The sequence below is a fragment of a genome, assembly GCF_019968955.1.
Source record: "MAG: Porospora cf. gigantea A chromosome Unknown PgA_NODE_6_length_103964_cov_336.45, whole genome shotgun sequence".
NCBI classification, from domain to species: domain Eukaryota; phylum Apicomplexa; class Conoidasida; order Eugregarinorida; family Porosporidae; genus Porospora; species Porospora cf. gigantea A.
Genome location: NW_027151849.1, coordinates 75,982 through 103,964, shown reverse-complemented (window position 1 = coordinate 103,964; position 27,983 = coordinate 75,982). Strand labels below are relative to the sequence as shown.

The window sequence follows — 27,983 nt, the reverse complement described above, 5'->3', positions numbered from 1 at the left end:
AGACCACTCCACAGCCCGCTGAAGAGAAGCTCATTACGAGGCCTTACTATAGGAAGACCACTCCACAGCCCGCTGAAGAGAAGCCCGTGACGAGGCCTTACTACTGGAAGACCCAGACTACTCTGAAGCAAGTTGAAAAGAAGCCTGTTTCAAGGCCTTACCATCGGAAGACCACTCCAAGTCCGACTAAAGACTACTGGACCTCCCAGCGCGTCCCTTTAACTAAACCACATGTCGGAGACCTTGCGACGCCTAGCGTCGTCCCAATAACGAAGCCGGATTGGGAGGTGAAGCCCTTCAGGTGGTGGCTGAACAGGCTTGTTCTCTCTTTGAAGCCAGTATCCCAAACTGGTTGAAACCAAAGCCACCCAATCGTGAGCTCTGCACCAATGTGTGTTGATTTTGTCATGTACTGTAACTTTAGTCATTGAAACGACCAATGAGTGGATGGCTGCAAATGGTTTGAGTGAGTACAATTTAATAATACTTGCAAGTAAAGTGAAACAGAGTTTGGGTTCGGCTTGCAAGTACAAGTGTTGACTCAAATATACGGGTAGGGGTTTTTATCGCCGCCAGAATCTGCTTTGGAAAGGAAACCCAGCTTCGGATTCAGCCACCAGAGCTCCGGTTTCTCTTCCCACCAACGCGGGTTCAAGCGAGTAACCTTTTTTAGAATGGGCCGAAGGGTGGGTTCGAAGTCAAATGTCTGATTCTGTCTCCACTGAACCGGTTCAAGAGTCCCGCGTCCATAATTGCGGTGAGGCCCGCGAGTCATGATTGGAAAGTCAAGCTCACCAAGAGTTATCTCGCCAAGAGGTTTCTCGCCAAGAGGTTTCTCGAGAGTTATTTCTCCAGTTATCTTGCCAAGGGTGTTAAAGTAATCTTCAGTAAAGTAAGGCCTTGAAGCCTCGGTAATGTGAATGATGGGATCGGTCCACGGCCGCGCTGTCGCAGCGCCGGGGTGATGGGGCCTCCAATGGCCCCCAGACGTGAGGCTTGGGACATCGGAAACGTTTTGAAGAACGTTGGCCAGCGGAGCTCTCAGAGGGGTGTCCCCAACGTCCTGCAGGACTCGGCGACCAGCTCGAAGACGTAAGGGCACTTCGTAAGGGGTGCCCCCCTTTTTAAACGTCGCGTTAGCGGACACTATCACGACGACAGCTGCCAAAAGACGCATAGGAGAATGATGATTTCGGAGACGAGGCACGGCAGCGGAGTGGGGTCATGTGTATGAATGGTCAGATAGGGGCTAGAGAGGGGTCAGATAGAGGGGTATGGCCTCAAAGTCATGAGACGTGTGAGCTTGCAAAAGAACCAAGTCGGTACAACCTTCGTGTGTGACGATGCCTAGTCTGTATTTCCTGCTCCGACCCTCGACAATGAAATCAACCCATCAAGGGGCTGCGCAGACAGCCACTCATTTGTTTGTTTCAATGACAACGAAGAATTCAACGAAGAATTCAATGTGACAAAAGAAACACACATTGGTGAAGAGCTCACGATAGGGGTGGCTTCGGCAACAACCAGAATTTTGGAAACTGCTAAAAGACGCTATTGTGAGCTCTTCGCTATTACGACTACAGCCAAAGACGCATAGCAGACTGATGATTTCGGAGAACAAGAGGTATGAAATGGGAAATGATACCGGATGCGTACCGTATCTCAACAGCGGTCCATTTTCATCAGCGGTCCCTTCCCTTGACAAACAGTGTACGTTCCAACCAGAGGACGCAACCTCTGCAGACACACCATCGACGACCGAACCAAAATCCTTCAATTTCGATGATACGCTGCCGCTCTTGTGGAGGTCCCCTCTCGGCCCCCGACTTCTCTGGACTAGTTGCGTGCCTTCAGTGCGGTACAGTACGCGACGATGTCGTCCAGACCACCCGAGAGGTGGACGATGTGATAGCGCAGCACGACGGATACCAACCTACAAGTTATAAACTCTCCACGACCAGAGCAAAGCGCAACCCCATCGACGAGGCGACCGAATGGGAAGGTCAAAGGCGACAACTATTCGAGGAGGACGAGTTCCGCGATTTAAGTTTGGAATGGCAGGCTGCGTCTACGAATGTAGGTCCCTCATCCGCTGACGTGCTGAAGGCTTTCCAAACGCTGCTCCGAGCTATGTGCGTGCACCTGGTCCAGAAGCATCAGATTCCTGCGGTCTTGGAACGTCATGTAGCTAAGCTCTGGGTTAGCTATTTGGATTTCTTTAATGAGTACGGCGTCCCGTTGCCGACGGTGCTGGCGGAACAGGGTCAAGGCGACTGCTATGTAGCCCAAGAGAGGCTTGTGGAGACCCCAACCTCGACCTCCACCCGAGAGGCACGGCAGCTCGTGCGGAAGCTTCCAGCAGACGTGAGGGACACCTTATCCGAGATGGGTCTCAGTCGTGAGAAATACGTCCGAAAACTGGCGAGCGTCGCCCAATGTCGAAGTACCTTCCGTACGGACGGAAAGCCGGGGGTGAGTGCACGAGCCTGTCTCAATGCAGTCCCTTTTCACCGTGGACGTAGCAGCGCCTCTCACTCCGACGGCACGCCGGCTGCTGGGATTCGCGGAAACGAATGAGTCCGCATTTCAGACCGCCACAGACGGACTGTCGTCGGAATCCTGGACGCTGGCAGCCTCGGAGACGGCTAAGCCAATAGCGGAAGAGGCATCTGACGCCTCCTCCGTGGCCTCCTCCGTGGCCTCCAGCAGAGCGTCGTTCCTAACGTCGCAACGATCAACGGTGTCAACAGTCAGGTCGTCAAGACCCTCTCGTTCATCCGTTTCCACCATTAGTTTCTCAGATACTGACGTGGGGTCTGACGTGGGCTCTCGACCTGCAAATCCCACTGCGGTAAGCGAGGCCACTCTCGTTTCGGACTCTACAGGCCGATTTGCCGTTCCTTTGGAAATTAGAGATGAGCTTACAACTCCCTACCCTTTTATCGCCTTGAAGCCGCCAGTTCGGTCGGATGTCAGTTCTACTGGAAGCACAGGCGTGCCCCTGCAATCGGCGAGCACAGCTAAAACTAGCGTGAATCAAACAAGTGTGGAGTCGGTTTTCGTATCTGCCGTTTCCAGTCCAATCACCGTCTCCGAAAGCGAAAGCGAGCCACCGATCAAGCGCCCAAAGTACAACGACGTCTCCATAAGACGGACTGACCTTCCGTTTGAAGTGTACTCTAAGCCCTGGATACCTCGCGTGCCTGATTTTGACCAGAAGGCCAAGGACTACTGGATGACCACAGACCATCCGTATCCTGACAAGAATCGACCTCGCAAGCCCTACCCTCCCAACCGGAAGAAGCCTGAAGGCTACTGGACGCGCGAGAATAATCGACCAAAGTTCGTCTCTCTGAAGCCAGTGAGGGTGCGGGAACCAATCTCCCATGGCGGTAGGAGCCTCCGAAAACGTTTGTCCAACGGACGAGTGTGGCATCGCCGTCGAGATCGAATTAAACGCCTTAGCCGGCTTTCACGGCCGGCCTTTCTAGTTGGGGCGAGGCCCCTTTCCATTGCGGCTCAGCCGGGCATGGTCATCAACTCTCGTACGGGGCTAAGCAGCTTTTCTCTTCGCCAGATGTCCATGGAACGTTCATTCAGTTGTCGTTCTGGAGTTTACTACTCCTTCGACCGTAGAAAGACTATGATCGACTTCATATATATGCGAGACTTCTTGAGTCGCCTATGTGCTCACTCAGCGAGAGGCACCGCACACGTGATTAAAGCGCAGTTCGAGTTCTCCAAGCGTGTTTCAGAACAGGGAAGCCGGACTAAGCTGTCGTTGCTTCGGTGCATCAAGACCTGGCTTTCGGAAGCAATTCAGGTGGATGGCCCTCCACCTTACTCCCCGGAGCTTTGCAGCATCATTCTTGCTTTGGGCTGTCTCCATGGGGGAGAGAAGGCCCAGACCGTTCCAACCTACGTTGCAGCATATAAACGCAGGGCCTGGTCTCACAATCTTCATCCTGTGATGTGGCTACAACGCGCTCTAGAACTGCAATGTAGAGAAGGCGATGCTCAGGAGTTGAGGCGGGAAGCACTACGACTAGCTTACATGCTTTGGCTGGATCAAACCCACTCCAAGCCAAGTCGAGCTCATTCACCACAGGGCGAGTCCGAAGCCTCAAAGTCCATGTTCTCATGGAGGTCCGTGTCGCGTGTGGCCACAGCAGCCCCGGTGCCGGTTGCAGAGAAGGTTACCGTGTCATCTCCAAAGGCGTTTGAGACGCCATCTCCAAAAGCGTTTGAGACGCCATCTCCAAAGGCGTTTGAGACGCCATCTCCAAAGGCTTTTGAGACGCTATCTCCTGCGTCTCCTGTGAACCATGATCTCGGTGACCGCGCTGCAGACCTGCTCCGTGAAGCCATGGAAGGCTCTGGACTAGCGCGGGATCTGGAAAGTGAAGTCTTCTCGGCCTCGGTTAGAGGCCGACATCGGACTCCCTTCACTCAACGCACCACCAGCCGCCCCCAAGACGCCCACGGACGAGTGCTGGATATCCTCTCGGTGGTTCTTGGCAGCCCGACCAACCACGTTCTCGAGGCCATCAGAGGGGTGATGGTTCCGAATCCCTTGTACGCAAGTGACGTTCCACACATCCCAGACAACCTCGTCATGCCAAAGGAGGTTCGTACTATGCGCAACAACAGCGTACTTCGGTACAAATACGTTGAGAGCATGTTTCATAAGCTTACCGGCTTCGTATTTATGCCCCACACCGAAAAAGTTCCCCACCCTCAGAGTTTGAGCTACGAGACACTTCTGGGTTTCCTGGCTCTAGGACTACAGAACATGCGACTGCCCATCACCCCTGAGGACATCGCGGGCTGGATCCGATCCGGAGATCTACCTCTGATGCTGGAGGTTCTACCCGAATGGCTGCTTCAGCAGACCAGAACCCGCACCTCACCTTGCCTCTCTGCGTTCGGTCCCCGAAGCTACCTGACAGGGTCCCACATTGCAGAAAGTGCAGCGTCGTTGGTGTCGTTGGGGCTGACGGTAGCGCCGTTCAACTCCAGGGCCTTCGTTCCGCGACTGATCAATCTCCTGGGGCTTCCCGTGCAGTTGACATCATATGCGTACCCTGCATTGAATTTTATCGAGGCTCAGCTGAATCCAAATCAAGAAGGTACCGCGCTCCACCGTGAGACCCTGCTGGATGACCTTGACGCTGACGACCTCTTGCAACGTGTGTGCGGCGGATGCCCTGTCTGGTCTCTCCGAGAAGCCTATGGCGCACTGCCTTCTATGCCCCTGCCAGGACCTATAGCTGTGGCTGTGGCCATCATAATGGCGGCGAGAACTTTATACTCTGGCTTTTCATGTGATCCTGGAATTTTCGAAGGAGACGCCATTCGAGGCTATGACACGACGGCTCAGCCAGCAGATGTTCACTGGTGGCAGCTGGAGGATCTGGGCAGGCTGGAGCACTCGGACTATAGTAGAGAGCGGGAAGCGGCCAAGCGAAAGGTCGCCGCGGTACGCAGTGCCTCCAAAGACGGTCTCTTCCTGGTGTTAAAGTACAAGATTCACTTCCGAATCGATGGTCAAGTTTGGGTGTTGGATCGGGAAAGTCTTGGGGACTCGGTAGGCCTAGTTATGTTGGATCTTCTGCACGAGCACGCCCCTCACCTCCTTGATCGCTTGAAAGATATCGAGACGTCAGACATAAGTGAGGATCTGGGTCAAGAGCTCGGCCTTTCCTTGGACTCTTGTCAACGGCTGCCAGTTCGACTCTGGCTCTCTCTTCGAATGGAGAGGGCTGATTTGCCTTCGATGCATCCTGTGCCCGCGCAACTCGCCGCAACCAGGTCGCTGCTTCAGAGAGGTAGCCGTCCAGATCTGCTCTCATTGAGCGCTACCTCGATGCAAGCCGAGTTTCTAGGTCGCCAGGTGCAGCTGATTGACGGACTTGTCCTTCGGAGCGGCGTTTCAACGGCACTGTACAGAGCAGACGACGCTCTTAACGAGCACCGCCCACAGTTGCTTTTTGATGTCGCCGCCTACCTGAAGTCGGGATGCGCGGACAGGTCAGTGGAATCAAACGTGGTCGCGGGGCTAGCAGGCCCTGCCGACACGTCATGCTACCAACTACCTCCTAGCTACTTGTCTAGTGGGGTTCCCGGTCGGCACATAGTGGTGCCCATTACGGGGACACAGGGTGTCCCCTTTCTGTTGAATGCGCTACTCGCCGATGTGGAATCGATTTCTGGCGTTGGCCGTCGTGGCTGTCTCCAGTTGACAGCCTGGCTCGAGGCAGAGCTGATGTCAGAGGGGATGCCCCAATGGATCCGTGACGTGGCAACAAGAAGGCAGCCAGAGGCTTCGGAGGGGGGTGCACGTTTACCTCCCAATGTAGTATGATTTATCAGTGTGCAGTGTGCAAAAATGATCTCGACTTGCCCAAGTGTTCGATCTGAAGGTGTCTGGGTCTCGGAGACGGCTACGGTGGCAAGACTTATTGTTTCACGGATCAGAGAGACACTCGGACTGAGCACCTCCGCAGAATCCGTGGAAACCAGACTACTAGACGAAATCACAGATGTGCTCGTTGCCTATGATGAGCTAAGGTGCGACCCGTCCACCACTATGAAGCAACTAATTGGCCTTATCGCACCCCACTTCCCATCGTTGGTTCTGGATGTCTTGGCGGCAGTCCCACTGGACTCCTTGGTTCGCGAGGACCACGGAACTGTGTCACAATCGTCAGTAGAAAGCACCGCTGACAGCCTTCCATGCCTTGAGGTTCCCATGTGCCCCGGAATGCCCGTCGCAGACTACCATATGTCTCTAACCTTTTCACGGGAACTAGCGCTAAGTTTGGATATGGAAGGTCTTCTGAAGTTCGAGAAACTGTTGGATAGGTCCATGGCTACGGGTGCTGACCTCTCATTGGAGATGAGTGAGATCCTTTCGTCCCTGCCTGAGACTCTCCCCAAGCATGAGCTCAAGGAGTCGCTCCCTTACTTCCAGAACCGGTACATTCCAACCCATCCCGGCAATTTTCCTCCTCGTGAAGCGATGGATGAGCTGCATCGGGCAGATGCCCAGATCGCTAACCTAAAGTTTTTACGAGCCGTAGCGCCCGAGGACTTGATAATGTTCGCTGACAGTCTGACGCTGGTGAAGTCAGGCGCGCTCCACCCTTCGGATCTCTGGGATGCCGCGAGACATGTGGCACGCCAACTGGAATCTGAGGATTCAAAGATCTTCAAAAACTCAGTTGCATGTGTCGTGGCCACGCAGCTTCCGGCTTTGGAGGAGAGCATGTCGTTAACGGGGGAGCTAGTGCAGTCACTGAGTAAGGGTGGCAGTTTGCGACATGAGGACGTCATGGCCATTAAGGCTAACTTCGGAGATCACACATCCATCATTCTCGAAGCAATCAGGTGCTCACAGGCCTTTCGAGATACCTTGATCGCCTGCCTGCAGCTTCGAGTTCAAGATCTTGAAGCCCGCGAACACTTGAAAGCGGGGTCGCCTTCAAGGCTCACCACAGCGCAGAGTACACTCCGTTGTGACTCCCAAAAAAGTTCCCATATCGATCGTGCCTTCTTCTCTCTGAAGGCGATCAAGGAGGCCTCCCTCGACCCTATGGGATTCAAGAGGACGTTTCCACTCGAGGTGGAAAACATGTTTCGGAGTCCAATGGAAGGCTTGTACTCCTTCAGCCACCGAGTACGCTCTACATTTTTTCCTACGTTATCGGCAGGGATCAATCCGAACCTCCAAGTGGTGATGATGCCAGAGAGGCGGAGGAAGCTTCAGGCAATAGCTCTGATCTGCTTGGCTGTCCAGAAGGAGTTCGCTGGAGATTTGCGGCTGCCATCTATTCGGAGCTTCCTTCTCTATTTCTTCTTGCCTCTGATTGACGAGGAGGGACGGCAAACACTACTCCGGTTGCTGGTGCAAGATTCCGCAGAGACGATCCCCACTGGCGGACTGAAACGTAAACGAGGCAGACCTCGAAAGAGACAAATGCTATCCGATAGATTCGACATGCCAACATCGTTGGTCGTTCTCCAGACCCTTGGAAATGGCCTCCTTCGAGGAGACTACTGGGGTACAATTGTCAGCCTGGACGATGCGCTCGGGCATATGTTGGCGCTGGCGTTTCCTTTCTTCCCGGATGGCTTCATAATGACACAGAAAGTCCATGCCTTTTACGTCATGGTCTATACGATTTACGCCAGGTTGATGCTGGCCTGGTCCGTGATTGAGCCCGTAAGGCACAGCTATGACCAATTGCTTACACGTGTGGTCGGCGAGAGCCTTCTAGGGGCTCCCAACAAGCATGCCAGAGCTCTTGATGAAGGGGCATGTACCCTAATGCACCACATCACGATGATTCTACAGGAGGAAGGGATGGAGTTCCAGTCTCCGGATACTGCGCGGGCGGCGGATATCATGGAGCGTGAAGCTCCGTTGCAGGCTTCGTTCATCGTCGGGCTGGGACCCATGGCAATTACAGCCAGCCGCCTGTTAGCATCCATTGTGGACGACTCGACGACGCACCAAACACATTTCGCGTACCTTTCGTTCGCGGCAGACTTCCACAACAAGGTGGCTATCCAGACCTACTGGGCTGTGTGCAAGCGGCTGGTGGCTGACCAGGAGATGCTCACGCTGTACGAGAATGTGAACGACCTAGTAGAGCTAACGCCAGTTCTGGCTGAGCACATCAACGAGACCTTGCATGTGGAAGAGTCGAGGTCGTCTTCTGTGATTTTGCACTCGCTGTTCCCAGCGGAGTACCCAGGCCCCGAGAACGAGAGCTTAGATTGTTGATACATCATAAAAAAGGGGCCACACAATAAAAGAGGGCTCAGATTGAAACTTATGGAGGAACTACATGAACGCAAGGAGCCCTACAAGCGGCAGCAGAACACTCAGAACGCTGGCTCCATCGGGAGTAGGAGCGATTCCGCCGCTTTGGAAAGTTCTAATCAGCCACTCCGCGTTCAGAATGCCGCTGTTTCCCCTGCTGGACGAGATTTCATGCAGCGGAGCAGAGTCAATGACGGCTTTTCGGATGTGAACAGCTTCGAAATTAGGGAAGAGTGACCAGGCGTTGGCAATGGCGGCTGCCACCAGAGGAGAAGAGAAGGACGTACCACTCTTCAGCTGGAGGTCGTTAGCTTGACCAGGCAGACCGTAGGAAGCCATGGCGATATCTTGTCCCGGAGCGTAGACATGCGATACCCCCACACCCGTGTTAGAAAACCAAGCTGTCTTCCCACTAGCGTCAGTAGCACCCACAGACACAATGGTATCGATATCATACATCGCAGGATAAGAGCCAGCAACCATCTGGCCTTTGACCATGCACCGCCTCCCTTCGCCAAACCGACAGCCGTCGTTGCCACTAGCAGTGACGAACACGTGACCAGCATTGCGGAGACGAAAGATGGCATCGTACTCGGCATGTAGGAAGGTGTAGGACCCGTACGAGTGGTTAGAAATTCTGTATCTGTCGGAGTTGGCGAGAATGTAGTCGTAAGCCTTAAAAATCGCTAGGGAGGACAACGACCCACCGTTGTCGTTACCGATTTTGAGGCAGTGGACGCGGCAATGCTCGCAGACGCCTGCAAGCCCGACGTTGTCGTTGCTAATGGAGCCGATGAGACCGGCAACTCCGGTGCCGTGGTAAGTACGTTCACTGGCGAGGAGACCGGTTCCATTATCATTGGAGAAATAATCCCAGCCATGGCAATTATCCAAAAGACCATCAGTGTCCTCGTCCAGTCCAGCGGTGTCGCAGTCGTAATTAGTCCACCGAATGCTGTCCATGGGCTCACATTCGCTGTCGACCACGACGACGTCAATGGGGTCGGGGGTTGGCAGGTCCTTCATATACTCCCAGGCACCAAGCCAGTTCATGCCGATATTCCAGCGGGACCGCCCATTCTTACTTCCCATATACCACTGAATCGGAGCTTCAGGGTCCGAGAAAGAAGCTGTAGCATTTATCCAATCATAGGGGATGTCTTGTGTGTTGACTAGTCTGGATTCATGGTCAACAGTTCTGTTGAGAAAGTACTCAGGAGCCTCCTCCACTCTACGAACACAAGGAATGTGCGCAGTAAGAGCATTGAGCAATGGATTGCCGGTGCTCTCCGGCACGAAGTCCATTACCAGGCTATCCAAGTAATCCGCATCCTCACTGGATGTTCCTGCCACGGATGTAGCGGCCATCAGCGCGCCCAGAAGACGGTCTCGAGACTCTGCAGTCGTCGCCTCTTTTGCGGAAAGGCGCCGGCGACCAAATTGCTGTCGTTTGCCAGCAAGTTTCTCGGCGATAGCCTTGGCTTTGGTCATGAGTCTGTTGTGGTCGACGTCATCCGACTGCATGTTGCTGCCTACATTTTTGACAGCCTGAGTTACAGCGTCGGCGTCCAGAACGGCTAAGCATTCGTCATTCCAGCTGATAATTAGTGGTTTGCCGACACACAAAGCGGTGAGGATCACAATTCTCAGCATTTAATCACAGATAAACGAGGCGGTTCATATCACACACCCCCACATTTCATCACAGATCACATTTGTACATCGCCACTGACATGGCTTGTAACCCTTCCTGCGCTCTGATTTGAACGCGGCCCATGGATGCACGCATACCCATGTTGACGAATAGCCGACCATATACAACCTTAGAGAAGGCCGGTAACCGAGACTTGAAGACCAACACATGGTGCTCAGTTGGCGCCGGGAGCGATGCCAGGTTCCCCAAGGGACAGGTCACGGAGAGAGCGGGTATAAGCGTTCTCTGGGAGAGGATTTCGCGGCATGCGAGCTCAAGACGGTCTGCCGTGTTCTCACGAGCGGAGTTGCGAATAATAGGTGTCAGAAGATCTCGAGACGTGGCCATGATGCTCACAGACGCCGAGCGCAAGTACAACGGATTCGTTGTACAACATGTGACTAGCGAGTCTTCTGGTATAGGCGGACTTGGAAAGGGAAAGGGACAGAGCACGTCGTCGGAGTGGGGGACATAGAGATATTTCGTCGGTCCTTTAAGCTTTGCGAAGAAACGGGCAGCGACATCGATATCTGAGACGAAATCCTCCTTTGAGGTGCGTAACACCCCACTGAGCACCATGGGATGAGTCGGCTCTACCAGCGGCCCTAGCACGAGCACCGTGTTTGCTCTACACTGGTGCAGCTTCTTCTCGAGGAGCACGAAGGCAAGGTTCTTAGGGGATGTGTAGGGCGGGCAGACCACCTCGAAGGTAAGCGTCTGATCGACAGGCGCGGGGGGAGGAGGTGCAGAGAACCCGGAAGCCACGGCCTCTGCACGAAGCTTCGTGGACAAGCCAGTGGTGCAGGTCCCAAAGACCCGAAGTAGCTGATTTGGGTAGATGAAGAAGTCATTGATGCCCTCTAGAAGCAGCTGCGCCGAACAGCCGGATTGGGGCTCCTCCAAGACTGCGGCATGCCTCGTGAGGCGGCCATCGGCCTCTGGAACGACGGATCCAACGAAGGCGGAGACGTCGGTCTTGGGGTTCGCAAGCGAAGCCAGCGGGAGATCCGTGTCGTGTAGCTGCCGAAGGCTTCTGCTCTGCGCTACCTCCTGGTGCAGACGATCAAGTCGATCTCGGAATGCGGTTGTGAGCGTCTCAGTGCTGGAGTTGAAGCATAGTGAGGTGAAGTCAATGTCGTCGACCACAAATGGAGCTGGCGACTCGTCAGCGAACGAGTTGACTATATCAAGGACCCCTAAGCCTCACAGTCCAGGCTCCAGGGCTCCTGCAATGTAAACGACGGCGTAGCCGCCTTCTCCAACTGTATGGATCCCATCACGGAGGTCACGTCCTATGTCCAGTACAAAAGGCACCTACATCTTCCCTTCCACATATGACACCTTGCTGATTAGGACCCACCGAGGGCCGGCGTGTCAGTGGCTCACCGGCCTCAAGCTTATGTCTGGGTCAGGGGGAAAGAAATGGCTCACATAGCGGCCCTGAGGCCGGTGTCGTGCTTCATGTGTGAGTAGATGAACTTCCGGAACCTCCATTTTTCCTTTGAGGGATCGATGTTCTCTGTCCGACAGGACTCCAAGCATGACTCCCGAATGTCCACCGGAAAGCGCGAAGAGATCTGTTGACATGTGATTGGCTCTCCTACGAACGCCTCATGGAACTCGTCAGGATTCATCAGTTAAATTTAAAAAAAAAACATCACTTGTCATTATCGTTGGCTTCGTCGTTCTGCTGGCGGAGAAAACGCCGTCACGAATCTCGGCACGCTACGCCCTGCGACTTTGCATGTGGACGAATTGATTGGTGAACCAGCAGTTCTTGCTCCAGTGTATGCAATCGTTGGCTTTTCCTTTGCGAGGGTGGACAAGGTGGGTTTCATATATCCGGGCCTAGAGCCCACACGAGGTCCTCGTCGGCAGCGTAGAACTTTAGGGGGTTTCACAGGGGAATTGAGGGTCTTGGCAGAGGACTTGACGACAGCTGAGAGAATGTTAGGTGACTCAGCCTTGATACCTGATACGATGCTAGGCGACTCAGCCTTGATACCTGATAGAGTGCTAGGTGACTCGGACGTATTGACGGCCTTTATACTTGATAGAGTGCTAGGTGACTCGGACGTATTGGCGGCCTTTATACTTGATAGAGTGCTAGGTGACTCGGACGTATTGACGGCCTTTACACTTGATAGAGTGCCAGGTGACTCGGACGTATTGACGGCCTTTATACCTGAGACTATGCTGGGTGACTCGGCCTTGATATCTGATAGGGTGCTAGGTGACTCGGACGTACAGAGTTCGTCCTCCGCCTCAGCAATTTTGCGAAGCTGAGTCAGCGGCTCGCTATCGAGCGTTATCCGAGACAGCGGGCTCAGGACGCGAACTGCGGCCACGTCGACCATCTTCGGGTTTTCCACCTCCGACACCAGCGCTGTTCGTAAACGATGCCAGAAGTAGTAGGGCAGCAACTCGAGGTTCCTGTGATCTTCCAGAAGTTTAACTTGGCGGTAAACCTCTCTAGCGATCTCTCTGAAACCAGCCATAGATATAGGATGCCTTGACATCCACCTGGCCAGCTCATATATGCTGTTGTTTTCTGGGATATAGTTGCTGTGGTCGTCGTAGAAAACCTTCGAGCACAATTCGGAGTGGATGCGGCTCATAAGATCATACGTGGTTCTCGGCTCCGCGACGAAGTGCACGTAATCCTTGACGCATTCAACATATCCGCCAGAAGAGTCGATGAGGGTTACAGTGCAGATGTCCTCGTCAAATGTGACGTGCATCCGGTTGAATCGTTCTTTTATTGTAGCACTTGCAAGTAAAAGCTGCAGCATGGTGCTCAGCAGGGCTTCGGAAAGATCAACTTGGCCGAGGGAAGAGGCACCCGTCAGTGGAACAGCGACGTTTATGGTAAGGGTGTCGGTTAACATCGGTTCTAGGACTGAAAAGGCCACGATAGCTGAATATTCAGCGGCATCGTAGAGAGTCCCTTCTGTAGGTAGGCCACGACAATCGAAGTCCAGCACGCGCATCACGGAGGTGGATGGCGAGACACCCTGCAGAGCATCAGGGATCTTTTGAAGGGCACCTCCTTTAACCAGAATGTCGCAGCAGTGGCGAAGAAAGCCACAAGGCGGCTCCAGTTGCTCTGGCCTGCGGAACGAGTTCTCCACGTCGCTACGAAGCGAAGAGCTGCTCGGGTTCCGTTTATGGCGAGGCATATTAGAGTTGAACCGCAGAGATTTCTTCACGCCTTTGGTCGTGGACCCCGAGGCCAGGATTGACTTGAGCCTGTGCCCCTGAGGAGGCGTTGAAAGCGCTTGGAGCGTATTCTGCAGAGAGCAAGCACGGGGTTTCACGGCGCTACATGACTTCGCGTGTGTACAGGTTGGAGGTCCCACGCTGACCCCTCCCATCAGCGCCGCCACTGCGATCTTAGCCGCGGACTGGTTGGGACGTCTTTGAACTACAGCCATGAGGGAAAGAAACACTTGATTATTTGCTCATAGCGCTGGTGTTTTCGTCAGAGCCGCTACGCGGAGTAGCTTGTTTTGCACACTCAACACACGTTCCAGGTGCACGTACTTTCCAGTATGGCCGCACTGTACTTTGTTCTCAAACCGCACTGGTGGCGTGTATCACGGGGCCCTTAAAAGAAAGATATCTATAGATTTTTACATTCATAGGTCTTGTAATACCTCTTTTGGCCAATTATACTGCCATATGCTTAAGTTAAAAAGACGAGCGGCTTCACAGAGACTCAATTTCACTTGATACTTCACTCGTCAATTCCTGGAAAAAGGCCCATGCCTTCTTACGTACTCCACAGCGCGTTCGTTGGGTCTTCAAGTATGCACGCCTCGCCGCTTCCCCAAAGGCTGGTGTTGGGTTCTCCAAGCTCTCCAATGAGCGTGCGCATACGAGCATTTCCTCATGTCTAGGCAAGTAGTGGTGGTCATGGGTGGGAATGATCTCTCGGCGTAGCTTTTCGTACAGCTGGTCTGACAACTTCACGACTCGACGTGAATACTTCTGGCGTTGGGCCTGTTTTGATCTGGAGGAACCTGTTGACGAAAGGTGATTAAGTGATGATCTGTCCACAGTTCCGCGGCGTGGAAGTTGAGCCTGCTTCACGTTCCCAGTCTGAGACGTGTCCACGAAAGAAGACTTGCCGCGTGGAAGTCGATCCAGCTTTACGTTCTTAATGGACGACTTGTCCGCCTTAACAGAGGACTTCACAGGGGACTCGACTGTGCTTACAGTTGAGAGGGTGCTTTGCTGCATTTGAGGATTAGCATTTGAGGACTCGGAAATGTTTAGTGTCTTGACAGCTGAAAGTGTGCTGGGCTGCATCTGGGGATCAGCAATTGATACCGGCAGATTGCGTTGGCGACGCCCGAACACGTACACCTGCTGCACCTTCTGGTAGTCAGTGCTCAAAGACTCTAGGATTCGGATTTTCGCCTCGTGCGCCCCCCCGTAGCGTGGCTGGTGTTGCTTTCTGCAGGTTATAGGCGTTTCCACATCGTTAACGAGTGTCACCGAGCAGCTATTTGCGTCAAAAGCTACCAGCATTTTGTAAAATCGCTCCTCGAGGTCCGACAACACGAGCATCAACTGAAGCAAGGCGCAGAGAAACGTCTCTGTTAGGCTGAATTGGTCAGATGGGATGTTTGAGGAAACAGAAACATCGACTGCGATACTGTCCGCAAGATTCGACCCAAGAACAGCTCTTGCCGCGGTGAGAATGTACTGCTCTCCGTACTCGAGGTCTGGTGTGGGAAAACGAAGACAGTCCAGTCCGAGCAGGTCTCGAACTGCCAGACAAGGCTCGACCCCACTTTGGAGAGAGGCAGGAATGTTTGGATCGCCTAAACCCACCAGAATGTCACTCAAGTAGGCCGGTAACACCCGCCCAGATATCTCCATCTGCCTCACAGCTGTGCCAGACCAGTTGCCGATGGCGCAGGACTGGATGCCTGTCGGGGCGTTTGCGGCATCGGGAACGTTTTGCAGACATTGAATGTTGGCGCTGATTGTACTGCTTCCTAAAAGAGTGGTGCAAGCGCGTTTCACGGGGGAGGTGGTGGTTGACTTTAGGCGTAGCATGCGTAGTCGTTGAATTTCAATTATTTATTCTGCCGTTGACCCAATACGGACACAGTACAAAAACTTGGTGCAAAGTAACTGCTTCATAGAGAGTTAATTTCAGTGGATACTTCGCTCGTCAGCTGCTTAGAAAAGACCTTTGCCTTTTCGCGTACTCCACAGCGCGCTTGCAGGGCAATGGCGTAAGCACGCCTCGCCGCTTCCCTGAATGGGCTCATAGGGTCTGGGAGTCCTTCACTCTCCAACACAGCCGCCAACTCCTGCATAGCCTCCCACGGCGGGAGGTAATGATGATGCCGGGTTGGAAGGATTACCCGTCTGAGCTCGTCGTACATCTGGTTGCATAACTCCACGACGGGGGCGCTATAGGGGAATCGTAGGACGTCTTTCGGCCGTACCGTGAGGGTTCTGCTTCCCCGGCGCGGTGGATGCGGCTGCTTCGTCGCCTTGATTCGCTGCTTCAGGGTTTTGATAGGGGACAAGGCGTTGGTGTGGGGCTTCACCGTCTTGGCAGGGGACCTGGGGTTGGGCTCCACGGGTGACAATGTCGATGTGGACTCAACTGTCTTGACAGGGATCAGGGACCTGGGGTTGGGTGATACGGTGGACTTGACTGTCTTGACAGGGATCAGGGACCTGGGGTTGGGTGACGCGGTGGACTTGACCGTCTTGGCCAAGGACAGAGTTTCGGGGCTCGGATCCGTCGGCGAATCGGGCAACGCAGGCCCGAAACGCCTCAAGATGCACTCCTGCTGCCACTCATCGTATTCAAAGGTCAAAGACGTCTGCGAACTGATCGTGTATCGCTGCGTCCAGGTTACAGGTTCCTCGTCATCGTTGAATAGCGTCACGGAGCAGCTGTCACGGTCGAAGGTCACCAGCATTCTGTGAAAGAGCAACTCGAGATCTGCGGAAAGATGCATCAGTTCCAGCAAGGCGCAGAGAAATGTCTTCGAGACGTCGTAGTTTGCGTCGATGTCCGCTCCTATCTCCGATTCGACAGCAACATTGATCCCGATCGCAGTTGTAGGTGACAGCGCCGATCCAAGTAAAACGAGAGCTGCAGTTCCAGCGTACTGCACAGCATCTGAATGGGCTCCGGGAACACATTCACTGAGATTTTTAAGATCGAGAACGTTCCGAATGTATGGAGATGCCTCTACATCTGCAAGGGAGGCGGGGATATTCTTGATGAACCCCATGGTAAACAAGAGATCAGCGAAATGGCGAAGTAAGCCACAGGGGGCCTCGACAGCCCGTTCAATCCACCTCCCATTCGCTGGCGCTGGCCAGGTGACTTGTGGTCCGGTGTCACCGTTCATAGGCAAGCCGTCTTGACCCCCAGAAAACATTTGCGGGGCTTTGGGTTCCGACGAGTTGGATTTGTAGGCGGCAGAGGCGCTGATTGTACTTCCTAGAAGAGCGGTGCAAGCGCACCTCAAAGGGGTGGAGCTAGGCGAGAGTCGTAGCATGCGTCGAATTGGTGTTTTGTGCTACTGTCTATCACGTGGAGTCAGCGTTGGGATATCGCAAGGAGACATCCGACATCCGTTCTAATTACCACTACAATCAATAGTGACTGTAAAACACGCTAATTCGAATACATGCCCTCGGTTCCTGATGCCAGGCCAAGATGTTCAACCAAGGACGCCTACGGTGAGGGATGTCATGAGACGACACACAGTGAATCAGGGGCTGGAGTTGTGCAGTTCGTCAATACGACCCAAATTGAGCTTTCAGAAAAGTAATCCCTCCAGAGATGCACAGAAAACTAATTTCCCTCGTGATTAATTATTTAATTGTGTTTTTATATTTGAATATGTTTCCAGTTTACGATATTACACGCCGGAGGTCGCCGGCCACTCCACACCGCGACTCGGTAAGTCGCCAGTCCTTGCAACAATCCCAGAATCCCTCGGGAAACGAAAGAACCGAACGACGGCTCTCGAGTCCGCTGAAGCCGCATTCTAGGCGCATGAGCACTTTGTGTCGAGCCACTGAGGCAGTGACGCAGCGTCCTACCATCCAATCCACGGATCTGGCAACGCCACGTGTTCAAACGGTTTGCCGAAAAACTTTTACTCCTGAGGTGGGAAAGTGGCCCAAGCCGCCAATTACGACTTGCATGTCGCGTAGAACTTTCGCTCCGAGGGAGACAGCGAGTCTCACGGTCGAGATGGATGGGAACTCACCACGAAGACGACCCGACCACGAAGCCAAGACGCATCGCAAGGTCTGCGCTGGAACCGTAGATCCTCAGCGATCGCGAGACCAGCGGACTGCGGCGACAACTAGGGGTGCTACCAATGCACGTGGGGCAGAAGTTCATCTGACCAAGCACACTCGGCAACAGACCACCCAACCTATTCGGCAGCAAGACCGTCAGCTAGACCGGCAGCATTCTCGGCAACACTCTCATCAACACCATCGGCAGCAGTCTCAGCACTCTCACCAGCACTCTCGACAACACTCTCGTCACCCCATCAGGCAACCCAACCGGCAACCCGACAATCACCCTGACCAGAAGCAAACTCGTACAGTTGAGCGCTTACCGCCTCGTCCTCTTGAGCGTCTACCACTTCGCCGAGTTTCCACCTGCTCTGCGGCCTTCAATCGCAATGCGGGCGCTTCGATAGTGGATAGACGTACCTGCCGCACATCGGAGCAAATCAAAGAGCGGAAGCGAGTCCGATTGCGGGAAAAGGAAACGGCAACAATACTCATACAACGGTGCTTTCGATGGCGATTTCGGATGAAGGAGTCACTTCGAAGGATCACGCGCCTCACCGCAGCCGTCAGAACCATTCAACGTTGGTGGCGACGAAAACGGCTTCAATGGAAGGTGGTCGTGCCTGCCATCAACTCACACGAACAGCTAATATTGGACCTTCTTCAGGTTCCCAAACGGGGTGTCACAGAACAACTCGTGGTTCCCGAATTCGAAAAAGAGCCACTTCAGCTGGAACAATCCCCTTTGCTGGTGCCGAGGATGCGCTTAAGAAGCGTCAAGTTTGAAGACGTACCAGGGGTTGAAGGGGACCTTTCCTCGAGATCTGCTACGGAAAAAATGTACTTCGGAGCTTGCCACTCGGAGAGACGCCTACAAGAGTGAGCTTTTCCCATCTCCTAACCCAGTCTTCCCCGTTTGAATCTTTCCTCGTTCTATGTGCGCCCTCGGTCCGATGAGTCGCTCAACTTCGATCAGTTTACGAGCACCATGCAGAATCTGAGCTCCCGATATGGGCTGAACTTTTGAGTGATGGTAGAGCGGTGGCCTGTATATTTTGCAACCGCGATCAGTTCTGAGCATAAACGTCAATCGTCACTCTTGGAAAGGCGCATGATGTCAAGGAATATGTACGCCACATCCGTATACACCATGATAGCCGCCAGTACGTACTCGTCCTCGCTGAGCTTCAGGCTGCCCCTGCCCATAATCAATTGGAGATCGATCATTAGGTACAGGCCGAAACTTACAGCGGACAGCATTGACACCACAGTGTTCAACAGATTGGACCTGACGACAATTCCGATGACGAGGCCGATGATTAAGGCCATGCTCAAGGTGGCGACGTAGGGAAGCATGGTAGTCATGTCTACATCACTAAAGGCAGCAAAAACAACTAGGGCAGCGACCACCAGGGCGGTAACGGCCAACGACTGTAGGAATATGTGAGGTCCTGATTGAGCTAGTTTCGCCGCCTCCCCGGCTATCGTCACAGCCAAGGCCAGCGTGTAAACCAGCAGAATGATGTAGTTCTTGGGGTACTCGCGATAGGCGCTTGGATAGCAAAGCGGTAGCACCGTGATCACCATGACTGAAAGAAAGCACACTAAGGTGACCAGACTTCCAGAAGATGAAGTGGCCCACAACTTCACAGTCTCAGAGTACACAAAAGCCGAGACGATCGCCACGAAGACAACCAGCTGAGCCAAGACCAAACCAAGAACTTTCCGTACGAATCCACTGCGAAGTCGTTGGTCAGATACCCAGTTTTTGGATGATCCCGACTCGAGGTCGTCAACTGGAGTGCCATACATTGCACACAACTTATGTTTCGGTGCCGGTGTCTACACCGCCATCAGAAATGATAGATCAGATATTCATACGCATCATTGACAAGCAATTGAATACTGATTTCTACAACAACTCTGAAAATGAGGTGTCTTGTCCACAACAAGGCGCCAAAGTGAGAGGGGCAGCTTGTCTGAAGTACTGCCAGGCCTTCAGAATGAAGCACGTATTGGACTGCACCCACTTTACGACGACGAAACGCAAAAATTAGATGAGTATTCTTGAGAAATCGCTGGGCCTTCTCCTGCTCGGGGCTCTCGTCTTCGGGTTGGCGTCAGTCCTCGGGTACTGGACTGTGAGTCAGTGTGCGTTCCTCCACTCAGAAGGATATCGACGAATACCACCAGTGCTCGAGTCAACGTTCATGTGCGTCGTGTATTGGCATCGGATGTCAAAGCTTCATTCAGTACGTTGATGGCTCAACGTTCTGCTCGACTTACACAGTGGGAGATCAGGAAAGGGGCATGGCCATGGCCAAGCACCACGACGGCGGAGCTGTTTTCGAGCGGGTACACCCCACGATCCAGCTGACGTGCGAGGCTCCGTACCGATGCTTCAACTCAAGTGGACTCTATGTAACGTGTCAGAATGAAACTGCAATCGATTAGTCACAGCGACACGAGCAACTCATCCACGTGGGAATGCGTATGCGTTCCGCCTATGTAAATCATTATGGGCAGAATGCACGGCAGTAACAACCAGAAGTGTATTTGCAGCCCGAATACAGTCGTGGCTCTGTAGTTGCTGGCTTTCGATACAAACGCGTCTGAAGAGTGTCTGGCCACGCGTTCCTCGGTGTTCTTGTATGTGGGCGCCATCCACTGAGTCACCAACAGAGAATTTGCATATGCCGCGACGGTCAGAACTCCTACGAACAGTAGGACGTGCATCAAGAGGACAGTCTGCAGGACTAGAAACCCACGGGACGCTCCAAAATGAAATAGTCCGTCCAGCAGGTGGAACCCGAAGAACAAGACAGGCGCCACAGGCAGACTGGGGGTCCAGTAGGACTCGCGGTTGGCTGAAATACGAGCGTAGACTGCTTCGAAATCTCGAAGGCGGCGGATAAGCCGAGGGCTGATCTCAATGTTCTCCGTTGAGAGAAGGGTATTTAAATAGAGCCGCATACTCTCCCGAAACTTCCTAATGAAGCGGATTCGCGCTCGAAGAACCACTAGCATATAGACTGTATGAACCGTCCCAGAACACCCTCACATAGAGGGACGCCCAGCAAAAACACCTGCTGTATCGTCAAGTATGCGAAGACCGCCTCGAGGTGCTCGTTCCGGCGTACACCCTCAAACGTCTGGAATAGTACTCTATTCGTGAGAACGTGGGCAAAAGGATGGCCAAGCAGCCCTGTCAAATTCAGGTTGGAAGGAATAGTGCACACCAGAAGGTACAGCAGGAAGTACCACGCGCATCGCCAGCCCGTGAACGTCTCCGCCTTCACAGCGGCCTCGAGGGGCCGTCGGAAAATGGCGTAGTGCTTCATGTAGCTCGCGTAGTCGCCAATCCGTAGCAGCGTCCACCGCAGGCGCAGGTCGGGAGCTGTCTGATTGGGGACGTCGCTGGACCAGTTGTTAGTGTAGTAGGCCCGCCATTTCATATGGCGCTCGTAGAGGTTCTTGGGTCGATGTGCAAATCGGAGCTCACCGATCATGGGGTTGGTGCGTCTGAATACCTGATACCAAATCGGTGCTGGGGGACCGAATTCACAGGCTAGTAAATGCTGGCTGCTCGGGAAACCTTCCCATGCCTTATTAAAGTCGCAGGCCGGCTTGATTTCCAGGGGCCTCTCTAGAGCGGCGAAGTCCACGTTCTCGGAGATGGCGTAGTTCACTTCTCGAGCCATGTGAGGCACCACAGTCGCCCTATAGGCAGCGACGCAGAAGTTAAGGGCCACTAGTAGGATGTAAGCCCACAGCGTCTCTAGCGTCTGTGTAAAGACGCACAGGACCACAAAGTACACGAGGCAGAAGTATTGGCCAGTCTGCATGAGTAGATGTACGAAGTTAGTCCAGTAGTGGACAGGACCATCGATGGTCTTGAATCCCAAGGCGTAGGTTACGCTATGTCTGAAGAGGTTGAACCAATAGCGAGGGGTGTTGATGCTGGTCACGTGCATCACCATGAAAGGGTCCGGCGTGCCATCGCACATGACAGCCTGTGTGAAATGGGACTCCCTCTCACGATAACCAACCAAACGGCCAGGTGAGCAGCCAGTGCAATACCGCAGGACCGTAGTTGGTGCTCCACAAATTTTATGGGCGTTGGGGTGGCGCCCGCCTCAAGCTCCACGACCACTTTCGCCAGGTTACCCATGTCACCAAGCATTTTTTCTCGGGGTGTGGCTTCGGAGTGGATGCGATTCGCCTGGAAAGCGGGCTTGGCGCTATGGAGGAACCGTAGTATCTCCAGTCTGTCGAAACCGGTGCACAAAGGATGTTGGATAAGAGATTGAATCCGTTTCACCCGCAACTGACCATCCAGCTTCAAGAAGGCGAATATTAAGTTCTGATGAAGAGTCATCCAGTCACTCACACGGCAGACTTGAACTTGCGCGTTGGCTGCCGTTCTTCCGTATCCAGGAACCTTCTCAAGTCGGACCACCGCATCTGCTATGTTCATCGCTACTGTGATGCCCTCGTCCTCTGCGAAGTTCTGGGTGAGGAGCAGGTCGACAGCGACGTTCGGGTGGAAGTACATTAGCTCAGACACTAACTCTCCAGTGCCCGACGCCACTGCTACACTCCGCAGTAACTTCTGTACAGTACGGGTCATCGCGGTTCGAAGGGTTTCAGGGAGGTCCTTATCGGTCTCACACAAGTGCAGTGCAAGCGTGTAGTGTCGTACCATGCCCACGTCTGGCTCGAGTAGGAGTGAGGAGTACAGCGAAGGCAGATGGCCCTTGTCCACGTCGACCAGGAGGCAAAACACCTCATTGGCTGTGTGAGGCCGGATCCACCCTCACTCGTTCCCTTTCGAATAGACTTCATTTCGTGAATGCGCCCGTTCCAAGTGCTCACCTGAGACAACTGTGACCAGAGAACAGAATGGGGGGAGTCCCATAAGGTGCGGCGCATGAATCGCCTCAGGGAGATGTTCTCTGGGTGGTTCTGTGTGAGCCTCATCCAGAACTCACGTGTGCTGCACGTGCCACCAAATTGAATAGGTGTTGATTTCGGTGGCGGAGGTGTAGCGTTCGTTCTATCCGACAGAATGGATCTCGCGCGGCTATCTGCAGTATACGCAGAATCTGCGACTCGAGGTTCTTCCACCGAGTGCCGCGAAAGTCCCAGTCCTGATGGAAGCGCGAAGATTTGTGAAGAGCATGAGGCACCAAGTATCGCAGCTGCAACCCATGAGAATCTTCATAACACAGGCTCTCCGAAATCCGTCGAGGGCATTCAAGCAGCATGTCCATCCATGTCTTCATAACGACATAAGGAGGTCTAGTGGCCAGAAGACGGCCTGCAGTGGGACCATCAGGTAGCTGCCAACAGTCTGACATCCTCATGAAGGCCTGCGCTACAACGCTCTTGAGCTGGAGGTTTGGGGAGTTAGCTACGTCTAGCCAGGAAGACAACAGAGTTTTCCCCTCAGAATTCGTCTCGAATAGGTCTAGATGCACAGGAGATTGTTCGGTTAGCCTCCAGTAGAACCACGGCACATTTGCAGCTACCGCGTGGAAGGAAGCGGACATGCCCCTCACATCTCTCAGTGTCCAGTCGAACTGCGGAGTCAGCAGCGCTTCCACCACTCGGCGGTCCAACTCAGACGGAGACGGGGTCACGATCGTCTGGAGGAATACATGCAGCGGTGTCTGACCCCAGAAGTCCTGGCAGTTTACGAGGTCGTCGTCCAGCAATAGGAGGTGCCGCAGGACAGGGTCATTTCGCGACCGCGTGGCCTCGTGAATGGCAGTAGAACCGGACTATATAATAATCCCTCTGCATCTTACATCACTCTGTGCTCTCAGGTCACAACCCAACGCGTGCAAGCGGTCTATAATAGGCAGCACGTAGGATGTTTGGCCAAAACGCACTACATCAGGCAGCGGAGACCAGGTTTGTCCGCCGCAGATGCGTTTCATCCGATTCGTTTGCGCAAGCAACGACCACACTTCGTCCAGCTCCAGATTTGCAGCAGCGTCTACCATTCGGTCTCTGAGCCACGCAGCCTCTGGGGGAGTCCTCGGTAGAGGCGGTTGTCGAGCACCACCGAGTAACCCCGGACCCCCCGTAGGCGCAAGGATTCTGGGGACAGTGACGTTCAGAAGGCCCGTCATGCCCGTCACGTCCATCAGAGGCGGAGGTTCAACCAGCGAACGTATCTCCTGATGAAGCGCTCGGAAAGGGGTGGTCACTGCCAGCGTTCTTGTTAAAGCACACCACAGAAACATCACACCGGCAATATGTCATGCATTTGAATCTTGGTAGCCTACAAGGATGGCGTAACCTGACTGAGTCAACCAGCCGCCTCCACCTCACCTTCGATATCAGAAGGAACTTCCGTTTTGACGTGGAGAACCGCAGAAATTCGAGGTCCTCACCTAGGTTTTCCTCGACCGAGACCTGAGCTGGGTTTAAAATCGCACGTGCCATGGCTGCGTAAGAGTCACGAATGTCCGAGGTGGGAAAAGTTGAAAGCAAAACGGATCCGACTTGGGTCATGGCAAGCACTCCTGACACTTGTGAATGTGTTTGTCGTAGCTTCTTGAGGGTGGCTTCGATTTTGGGTGGGAGCGCCGTCATTGCTGCTGCTATTCACGCAATTGCTACGTGTCACCATTGATCTCCAGCGCCACACAAAACACAACCACATCACCAGCCAGCTCGACAGAAGCCGCCAGCTAGCAGCTCCCCTTTTTTTACGCAGGACTTGGAGTCCGCAAAGAGCCGAAAAGGGATCTCTTCTCGAGGTTCAGAGGCCACACAGAGCGCCTGCTCCAACTCTTTTGTTTGCCAAGGGTTCAGCGGAGGCATAGACCTGAACGTGTCATCAAGAAAGAAGTCTCGTGGGGGATTTCGGAATATGAACGGACGCCAGGCTGTCGCTGGCAGTCCGTTGTTGTTGCAGAAGGCAGGCGTGCTGCCAGGTGGTAGGGAGAAGGAGTTGTAGTTATAATATCCAGCTTGCCAGTTGAGTTCGTTGGTGGGCTGCACGAAGCCTGAATGTACTGCGAAAACCTCCCAATCATGAGACGTCTGAGTCGTGGAACGCCCCAAACACTTACCTCTCCTTTCGGCCCTGTTGGCATGGCGAATACTCCGCACCCTAAATTACGAAATCACGCACATTCAAAGATCCTCGTTCAAAGGGCCAACCACCACGTTTTCTTGCAGCCACTCGCTCCAGGCCAGTGAGTCAGGTTGACCGATTATGGTGTCTCCTCCCAGAAACTCGAATAATCGGGATGGGTCCAGGTCGTCCTGGGTCACCTCTGACGACAGGAGCTGCTTAATCAGTTCCACGATCGTCCCTGACTCCACTTCCAAGCTGGAGAGCTTCAGGCTATCGAGGGCGTCAACGTCTATCATCTTTGGAGCACCGTTCTCAATGTACAGGTTGCCAGTTTTGTTCTCAGCCCAAAAAGTCTTTTCATCCTCAAAATAAGAGTGGATCATCGCAGGGTCCAGATCCGTTACCATCTTAAGCGTGACAGGCTTCGCTTCCACCGAGACAACTGGCGCACGTTTGGTACTCTGCTCGTCAAAGAAAATCTGCCGGATAACGTCAGAAAAGTCCACGTTCAAAGACAGGGTGATAGGGTTGTCGTCCTCTAACTGAGCGTGAAGAGACACGCCCACCACCATCTTCGCAGGATCCAGAGCGGATATCTCGATGTCCGCCTCCTGAACCTGCGCAATCATCTCCGAGTTCTCCGAAAGCACTCGTCGTATTTCCGCCGACACCATGCTGGATCACTACACACTCTAGAACTCACTCAGTAAACGCTGCGTTCAACGCCTCGTGAATCTCGCCGCCTCCAAGGGACAAATGAGTATTCGCGATCAGTTGTTGCGTGGTGTGTGTAAGCGCGTCCTGGGCAGCGCTCTGGAAAAGCGCCTCCAGCTTCGCGACGACATAGACCTCCTTTGCAGTGTGCGCGCCGATAACTGCATAGAGAAGCGCAACGACACCCACATCGAGCGTAGGCATGGTGCAGGTTAATAGACGTGATCAGAGTCCAAGGTCCAAAGGTGCGAGCTAACCCACGCCTAAGCCGTCTCAACTCCTCCAATGTGGCGACGGGGCTTTCCAACGGAACATGCGTCCCTATGAAGGTAATCTGGTCCGCAGACAGCCTCGTTCCATGATGGATTAACAATCCGCTTGATGGTCGGGACGAGAAAGCATCTGAATGGCTGATGGGTTGGAACGAAGCAGATGGGAAGGCCTTCGTCTTTCGAGGGTAGAAATTCTTCAAGTAGTCGTCCTCAAATCTGACTGCTTCTCGTTGTTTAAGCCGGAGACGTTTGAGACCTTCGACAGTTGAGGGTTGAGGGACACCTAACACAGCAGACTTGAGAGGAGGTCGCGGGACCCATAAATGCTGTGAGCCGGACTTCAGCGAGCTGAGAAGCCTAGCGCTGGCCAATTTGTTGTCCGAGACCGCAACTAACGTAGCTGGCAATGACGAGGGGATGGCGTTGTAGGCATCACGTTCTTTATGGCGCGCTAAAATGGCTGAGAGCGCAAGTGAGCGATGCGAGCTTCGAGGCGCTCGAAGTACCTCTCGCTCCTCCGTGACGTTGTCAATATCCGTCCAATCCATCTGCCACAGCGGCACTGGAACATTGACTTGGAGGCCGCCAAAGCACACTCGGGGTTTCTCATGGACGACCGAGTCGCTTGAGAATGGTAGGAACGCAGGGCCTGGTCGCTCCTCGTTGGGAAAAGTATAGAAGCCGGCAGGTGGCTCTGGTGGGTCTCGCGTACGGGGAATGGCGCCCTTGAGCTCTTCGTTCAGGAACTGAAACCGAAGGGAGCCTATCCGGCTGACATGTGCCTGATCGCTGAGGGAGGTAACCTCCATCCAGCCACCTCCCAAGGGCTGAGTCTCCACACGCCTACGGTGAAATCTGTGTGAACGTTCAGATGCCCTCACTCGTTGAAGGGTAGTACAGCCTTCCAACCCTTGCTTACGTTTTCGAAGCCTAGATAGTCGGCCGTTCCAGAGTGGCCTGAAGGGTTGCCCTTCACCGCGGAATCCACGTGACTCTCTTGAAATGGAATCCCTTCAACGAGGAGCATGCCAGAAGTGTTGACATCCTCCAGCCAGATATAGAGACCCGATAGCAGCACAGGCTTAGAGAACCAGATTTCTGAGGTGCGCGAGGTGATCCTAAGGCACGTAGAAGAGTCAGGAAACGGCCTGGATTTCACGAACGACGGCAGAACAAGGGGCTGACCCGCGGAGCTCACTTGCCAATGGCCCCTCCACAACAGGGACACTCCCTGTCGAAGCAGGGCGTCGTTAGCGTGCAATCCCTGGACTTTCGTGAGCCCAGGCCATACATCACGACCCACAAGGAAGAGTAGGGCTCTCCCCGTCCACCTAAGATTAGTGATCGAGACTCTAGACTCAGCGGACTGCGCACGAGGAGAGAGCCCACCTCCCTTAGTTATCTGTGTGACTTCCACGCGCTTCTCCACAAAGACACGAGATCTCGACCGCTTACGACGTGGCACTCCAGGTAGACGCGTCACCTTGATTCGGTTTTGGAAGGTTGGTGGCGGTCGTTCTGGCCGAGGCAGCGCCTCCATTAAGCTCTCACGTCTGACGTCAATTTGCCGTTCAATAGCGTGGCTCTGTGAGTGCATGGCCAACGACATGCTCAAAAGCTTCTCCTCGGCCCCTGGTGTTGAATGGACTGCTAGATCATCATAGATGGTGGCAGCGACTGGAAGTCCATTAGGCCTTTGATACGCGCTCCAGTGCCTGGGCTTAAACTGTTTATGGGGGGGATTCAGAGGGGAGTCCGCGTCGGGAGGCAATGGTTTCCCCTCGGCCACCCAAAACGGCCTTGTGCCAGTTTCAACAACCACGTAAGGGCTGTGAGCCTCATATTCGTCAGTCCACCGGATCGGTGGTGGCGCCAGCAGACTACAATACGGCCCAGCTTCGGAGTGACAGCCCGTTTGAAAGGCATCTTTAAGCAACGTGTGTGTTAGGGACACCACTGTGTTCTCCCTGGTGGACTTGACGGCCACATTACCTGTCTACAGTCCGATTCACCCTCACCGGTATCATTAAGAATGGTCATCGCTGCCTCCGTCACACTCCCAGCCACGACGAGCCATTTCATTTGGAA

General features: G+C 53.8%; 11 protein-coding genes across 20 annotated transcripts; 2 read left to right on the top strand and 9 right to left on the bottom strand.

Annotated features, from left to right (window-relative positions):
• Positions 1 to 541: 541 nt before the first annotated feature.
• On the bottom strand, positions 542 to 1,177 carry KVP18_002364 (uncharacterized protein; the record flags this gene model as incomplete). The annotated part of the gene is made up of 1 exon (XM_067953191.1): positions 542 to 1,177. The coding sequence occupies one exon, from the start codon at positions 1,175 to 1,177 to the stop codon at positions 542 to 544; it is 636 nt and encodes a 211-aa protein (XP_067806759.1).
• Positions 1,178 to 1,782: 605 nt separating this feature from the next.
• On the top strand, positions 1,783 to 6,364 carry KVP18_002357 (uncharacterized protein; the record flags this gene model as incomplete). Its single annotated transcript, XM_067953182.1, has 2 exons — positions 1,783 to 2,472; positions 2,501 to 6,364. 2 exons carry the CDS (start codon positions 1,783 to 1,785, stop codon positions 6,362 to 6,364), a joined length of 4,554 nt encoding a protein of 1,517 aa, XP_067806750.1.
• Positions 6,365 to 6,388: 24 nt separating this feature from the next.
• KVP18_002355 (uncharacterized protein) lies at positions 6,389 to 8,788 on the top strand (the record flags this gene model as incomplete). Its single annotated transcript, XM_067953180.1, has 1 exon — positions 6,389 to 8,788. One exon carries the CDS (start codon positions 6,389 to 6,391, stop codon positions 8,786 to 8,788), a length of 2,400 nt encoding a protein of 799 aa, XP_067806748.1.
• A 60-nt stretch (positions 8,789 to 8,848) lies between these two features.
• On the bottom strand, positions 8,849 to 10,480 carry KVP18_002352 (uncharacterized protein; the record flags this gene model as incomplete). Its single annotated transcript, XM_067953177.1, has 1 exon — positions 8,849 to 10,480. The coding sequence occupies one exon, from the start codon at positions 10,478 to 10,480 to the stop codon at positions 8,849 to 8,851; it is 1,632 nt and encodes a 543-aa protein (XP_067806745.1).
• A 49-nt stretch (positions 10,481 to 10,529) lies between these two features.
• On the bottom strand, positions 10,530 to 12,154 carry KVP18_002332 (uncharacterized protein; the record flags this gene model as incomplete). 3 transcript variants are annotated; one of them, XM_067953137.1, is made up of 4 exons in its annotated part: positions 10,530 to 11,701; positions 11,728 to 11,812; positions 11,839 to 11,923; positions 11,952 to 12,154. In XM_067953137.1, the coding sequence occupies 4 exons, from the start codon at positions 12,152 to 12,154 to the stop codon at positions 10,530 to 10,532; spliced, it is 1,545 nt and encodes a 514-aa protein (XP_067806708.1).
• Positions 12,155 to 12,187: 33 nt separating this feature from the next.
• Positions 12,188 to 13,954, bottom strand: KVP18_002346 (uncharacterized protein; the record flags this gene model as incomplete). The annotated part of the gene is made up of 1 exon (XM_067953167.1): positions 12,188 to 13,954. One exon carries the CDS (start codon positions 13,952 to 13,954, stop codon positions 12,188 to 12,190), a length of 1,767 nt encoding a protein of 588 aa, XP_067806735.1.
• Positions 13,955 to 14,228: 274 nt separating this feature from the next.
• Positions 14,229 to 15,587, bottom strand: KVP18_002329 (uncharacterized protein; the record flags this gene model as incomplete). Its single annotated transcript, XM_067953130.1, has 1 exon — positions 14,229 to 15,587. One exon carries the CDS (start codon positions 15,585 to 15,587, stop codon positions 14,229 to 14,231), a length of 1,359 nt encoding a protein of 452 aa, XP_067806701.1.
• Positions 15,588 to 15,670: 83 nt separating this feature from the next.
• KVP18_002335 (uncharacterized protein) lies at positions 15,671 to 17,059 on the bottom strand (the record flags this gene model as incomplete). 2 transcript variants are annotated; one of them, XM_067953146.1, is made up of 1 exon in its annotated part: positions 15,671 to 17,059. In XM_067953146.1, the coding sequence occupies one exon, from the start codon at positions 17,057 to 17,059 to the stop codon at positions 15,671 to 15,673; it is 1,389 nt and encodes a 462-aa protein (XP_067806717.1). The 2 variants fall into 2 exon arrangements, with proteins under 2 accessions (XP_067806717.1, XP_067806718.1); XM_067953147.1 differs by having other exon boundaries at positions 15,671 to 16,789.
• Positions 17,060 to 18,902: 1,843 nt separating this feature from the next.
• KVP18_002376 (uncharacterized protein) lies at positions 18,903 to 19,628 on the bottom strand (the record flags this gene model as incomplete). The annotated part of the gene is made up of 1 exon (XM_067953208.1): positions 18,903 to 19,628. The coding sequence occupies one exon, from the start codon at positions 19,626 to 19,628 to the stop codon at positions 18,903 to 18,905; it is 726 nt and encodes a 241-aa protein (XP_067806776.1).
• Positions 19,629 to 20,270: 642 nt separating this feature from the next.
• KVP18_002327 (uncharacterized protein) lies at positions 20,271 to 24,067 on the bottom strand (the record flags this gene model as incomplete). 4 transcript variants are annotated; one of them, XM_067953126.1, is made up of 7 exons in its annotated part: positions 20,271 to 20,848; positions 20,878 to 21,829; positions 21,856 to 22,179; positions 22,207 to 22,610; positions 22,637 to 22,781; positions 22,808 to 23,599; positions 23,627 to 24,067. In XM_067953126.1, the coding sequence occupies 7 exons, from the start codon at positions 24,065 to 24,067 to the stop codon at positions 20,271 to 20,273; spliced, it is 3,636 nt and encodes a 1,211-aa protein (XP_067806697.1). The 4 variants fall into 4 exon arrangements, with proteins under 4 accessions (XP_067806697.1, XP_067806696.1, XP_067806699.1 ...); XM_067953128.1 differs by lacking the exons at positions 22,637 to 22,781; positions 22,808 to 23,599; positions 23,627 to 24,067 and having other exon boundaries at positions 20,837 to 21,829; positions 21,856 to 22,521; XM_067953127.1 differs by lacking the exons at positions 20,271 to 20,848; positions 20,878 to 21,829; positions 21,856 to 22,179; positions 22,207 to 22,610; positions 22,637 to 22,781 and having other exon boundaries at positions 22,793 to 23,599; positions 23,627 to 23,968.
• An 898-nt stretch (positions 24,068 to 24,965) lies between these two features.
• On the bottom strand, positions 24,966 to 27,977 carry KVP18_002370 (uncharacterized protein; the record flags this gene model as incomplete). 4 transcript variants are annotated; one of them, XM_067953199.1, is made up of 5 exons in its annotated part: positions 24,966 to 25,584; positions 25,613 to 25,784; positions 25,813 to 26,750; positions 26,777 to 27,887; positions 27,914 to 27,977. In XM_067953199.1, the coding sequence occupies 5 exons, from the start codon at positions 27,975 to 27,977 to the stop codon at positions 24,966 to 24,968; spliced, it is 2,904 nt and encodes a 967-aa protein (XP_067806767.1). The 4 variants fall into 4 exon arrangements, with proteins under 4 accessions (XP_067806767.1, XP_067806765.1, XP_067806766.1 ...); XM_067953198.1 differs by lacking the exons at positions 24,966 to 25,584; positions 26,777 to 27,887; positions 27,914 to 27,977 and having other exon boundaries at positions 25,609 to 25,784; positions 25,813 to 26,704; XM_067953197.1 differs by lacking the exons at positions 25,613 to 25,784; positions 25,813 to 26,750; positions 26,777 to 27,887; positions 27,914 to 27,977 and having other exon boundaries at positions 24,966 to 25,583.
• Between the last annotated feature and the right edge of the window lie 6 nt (positions 27,978 to 27,983).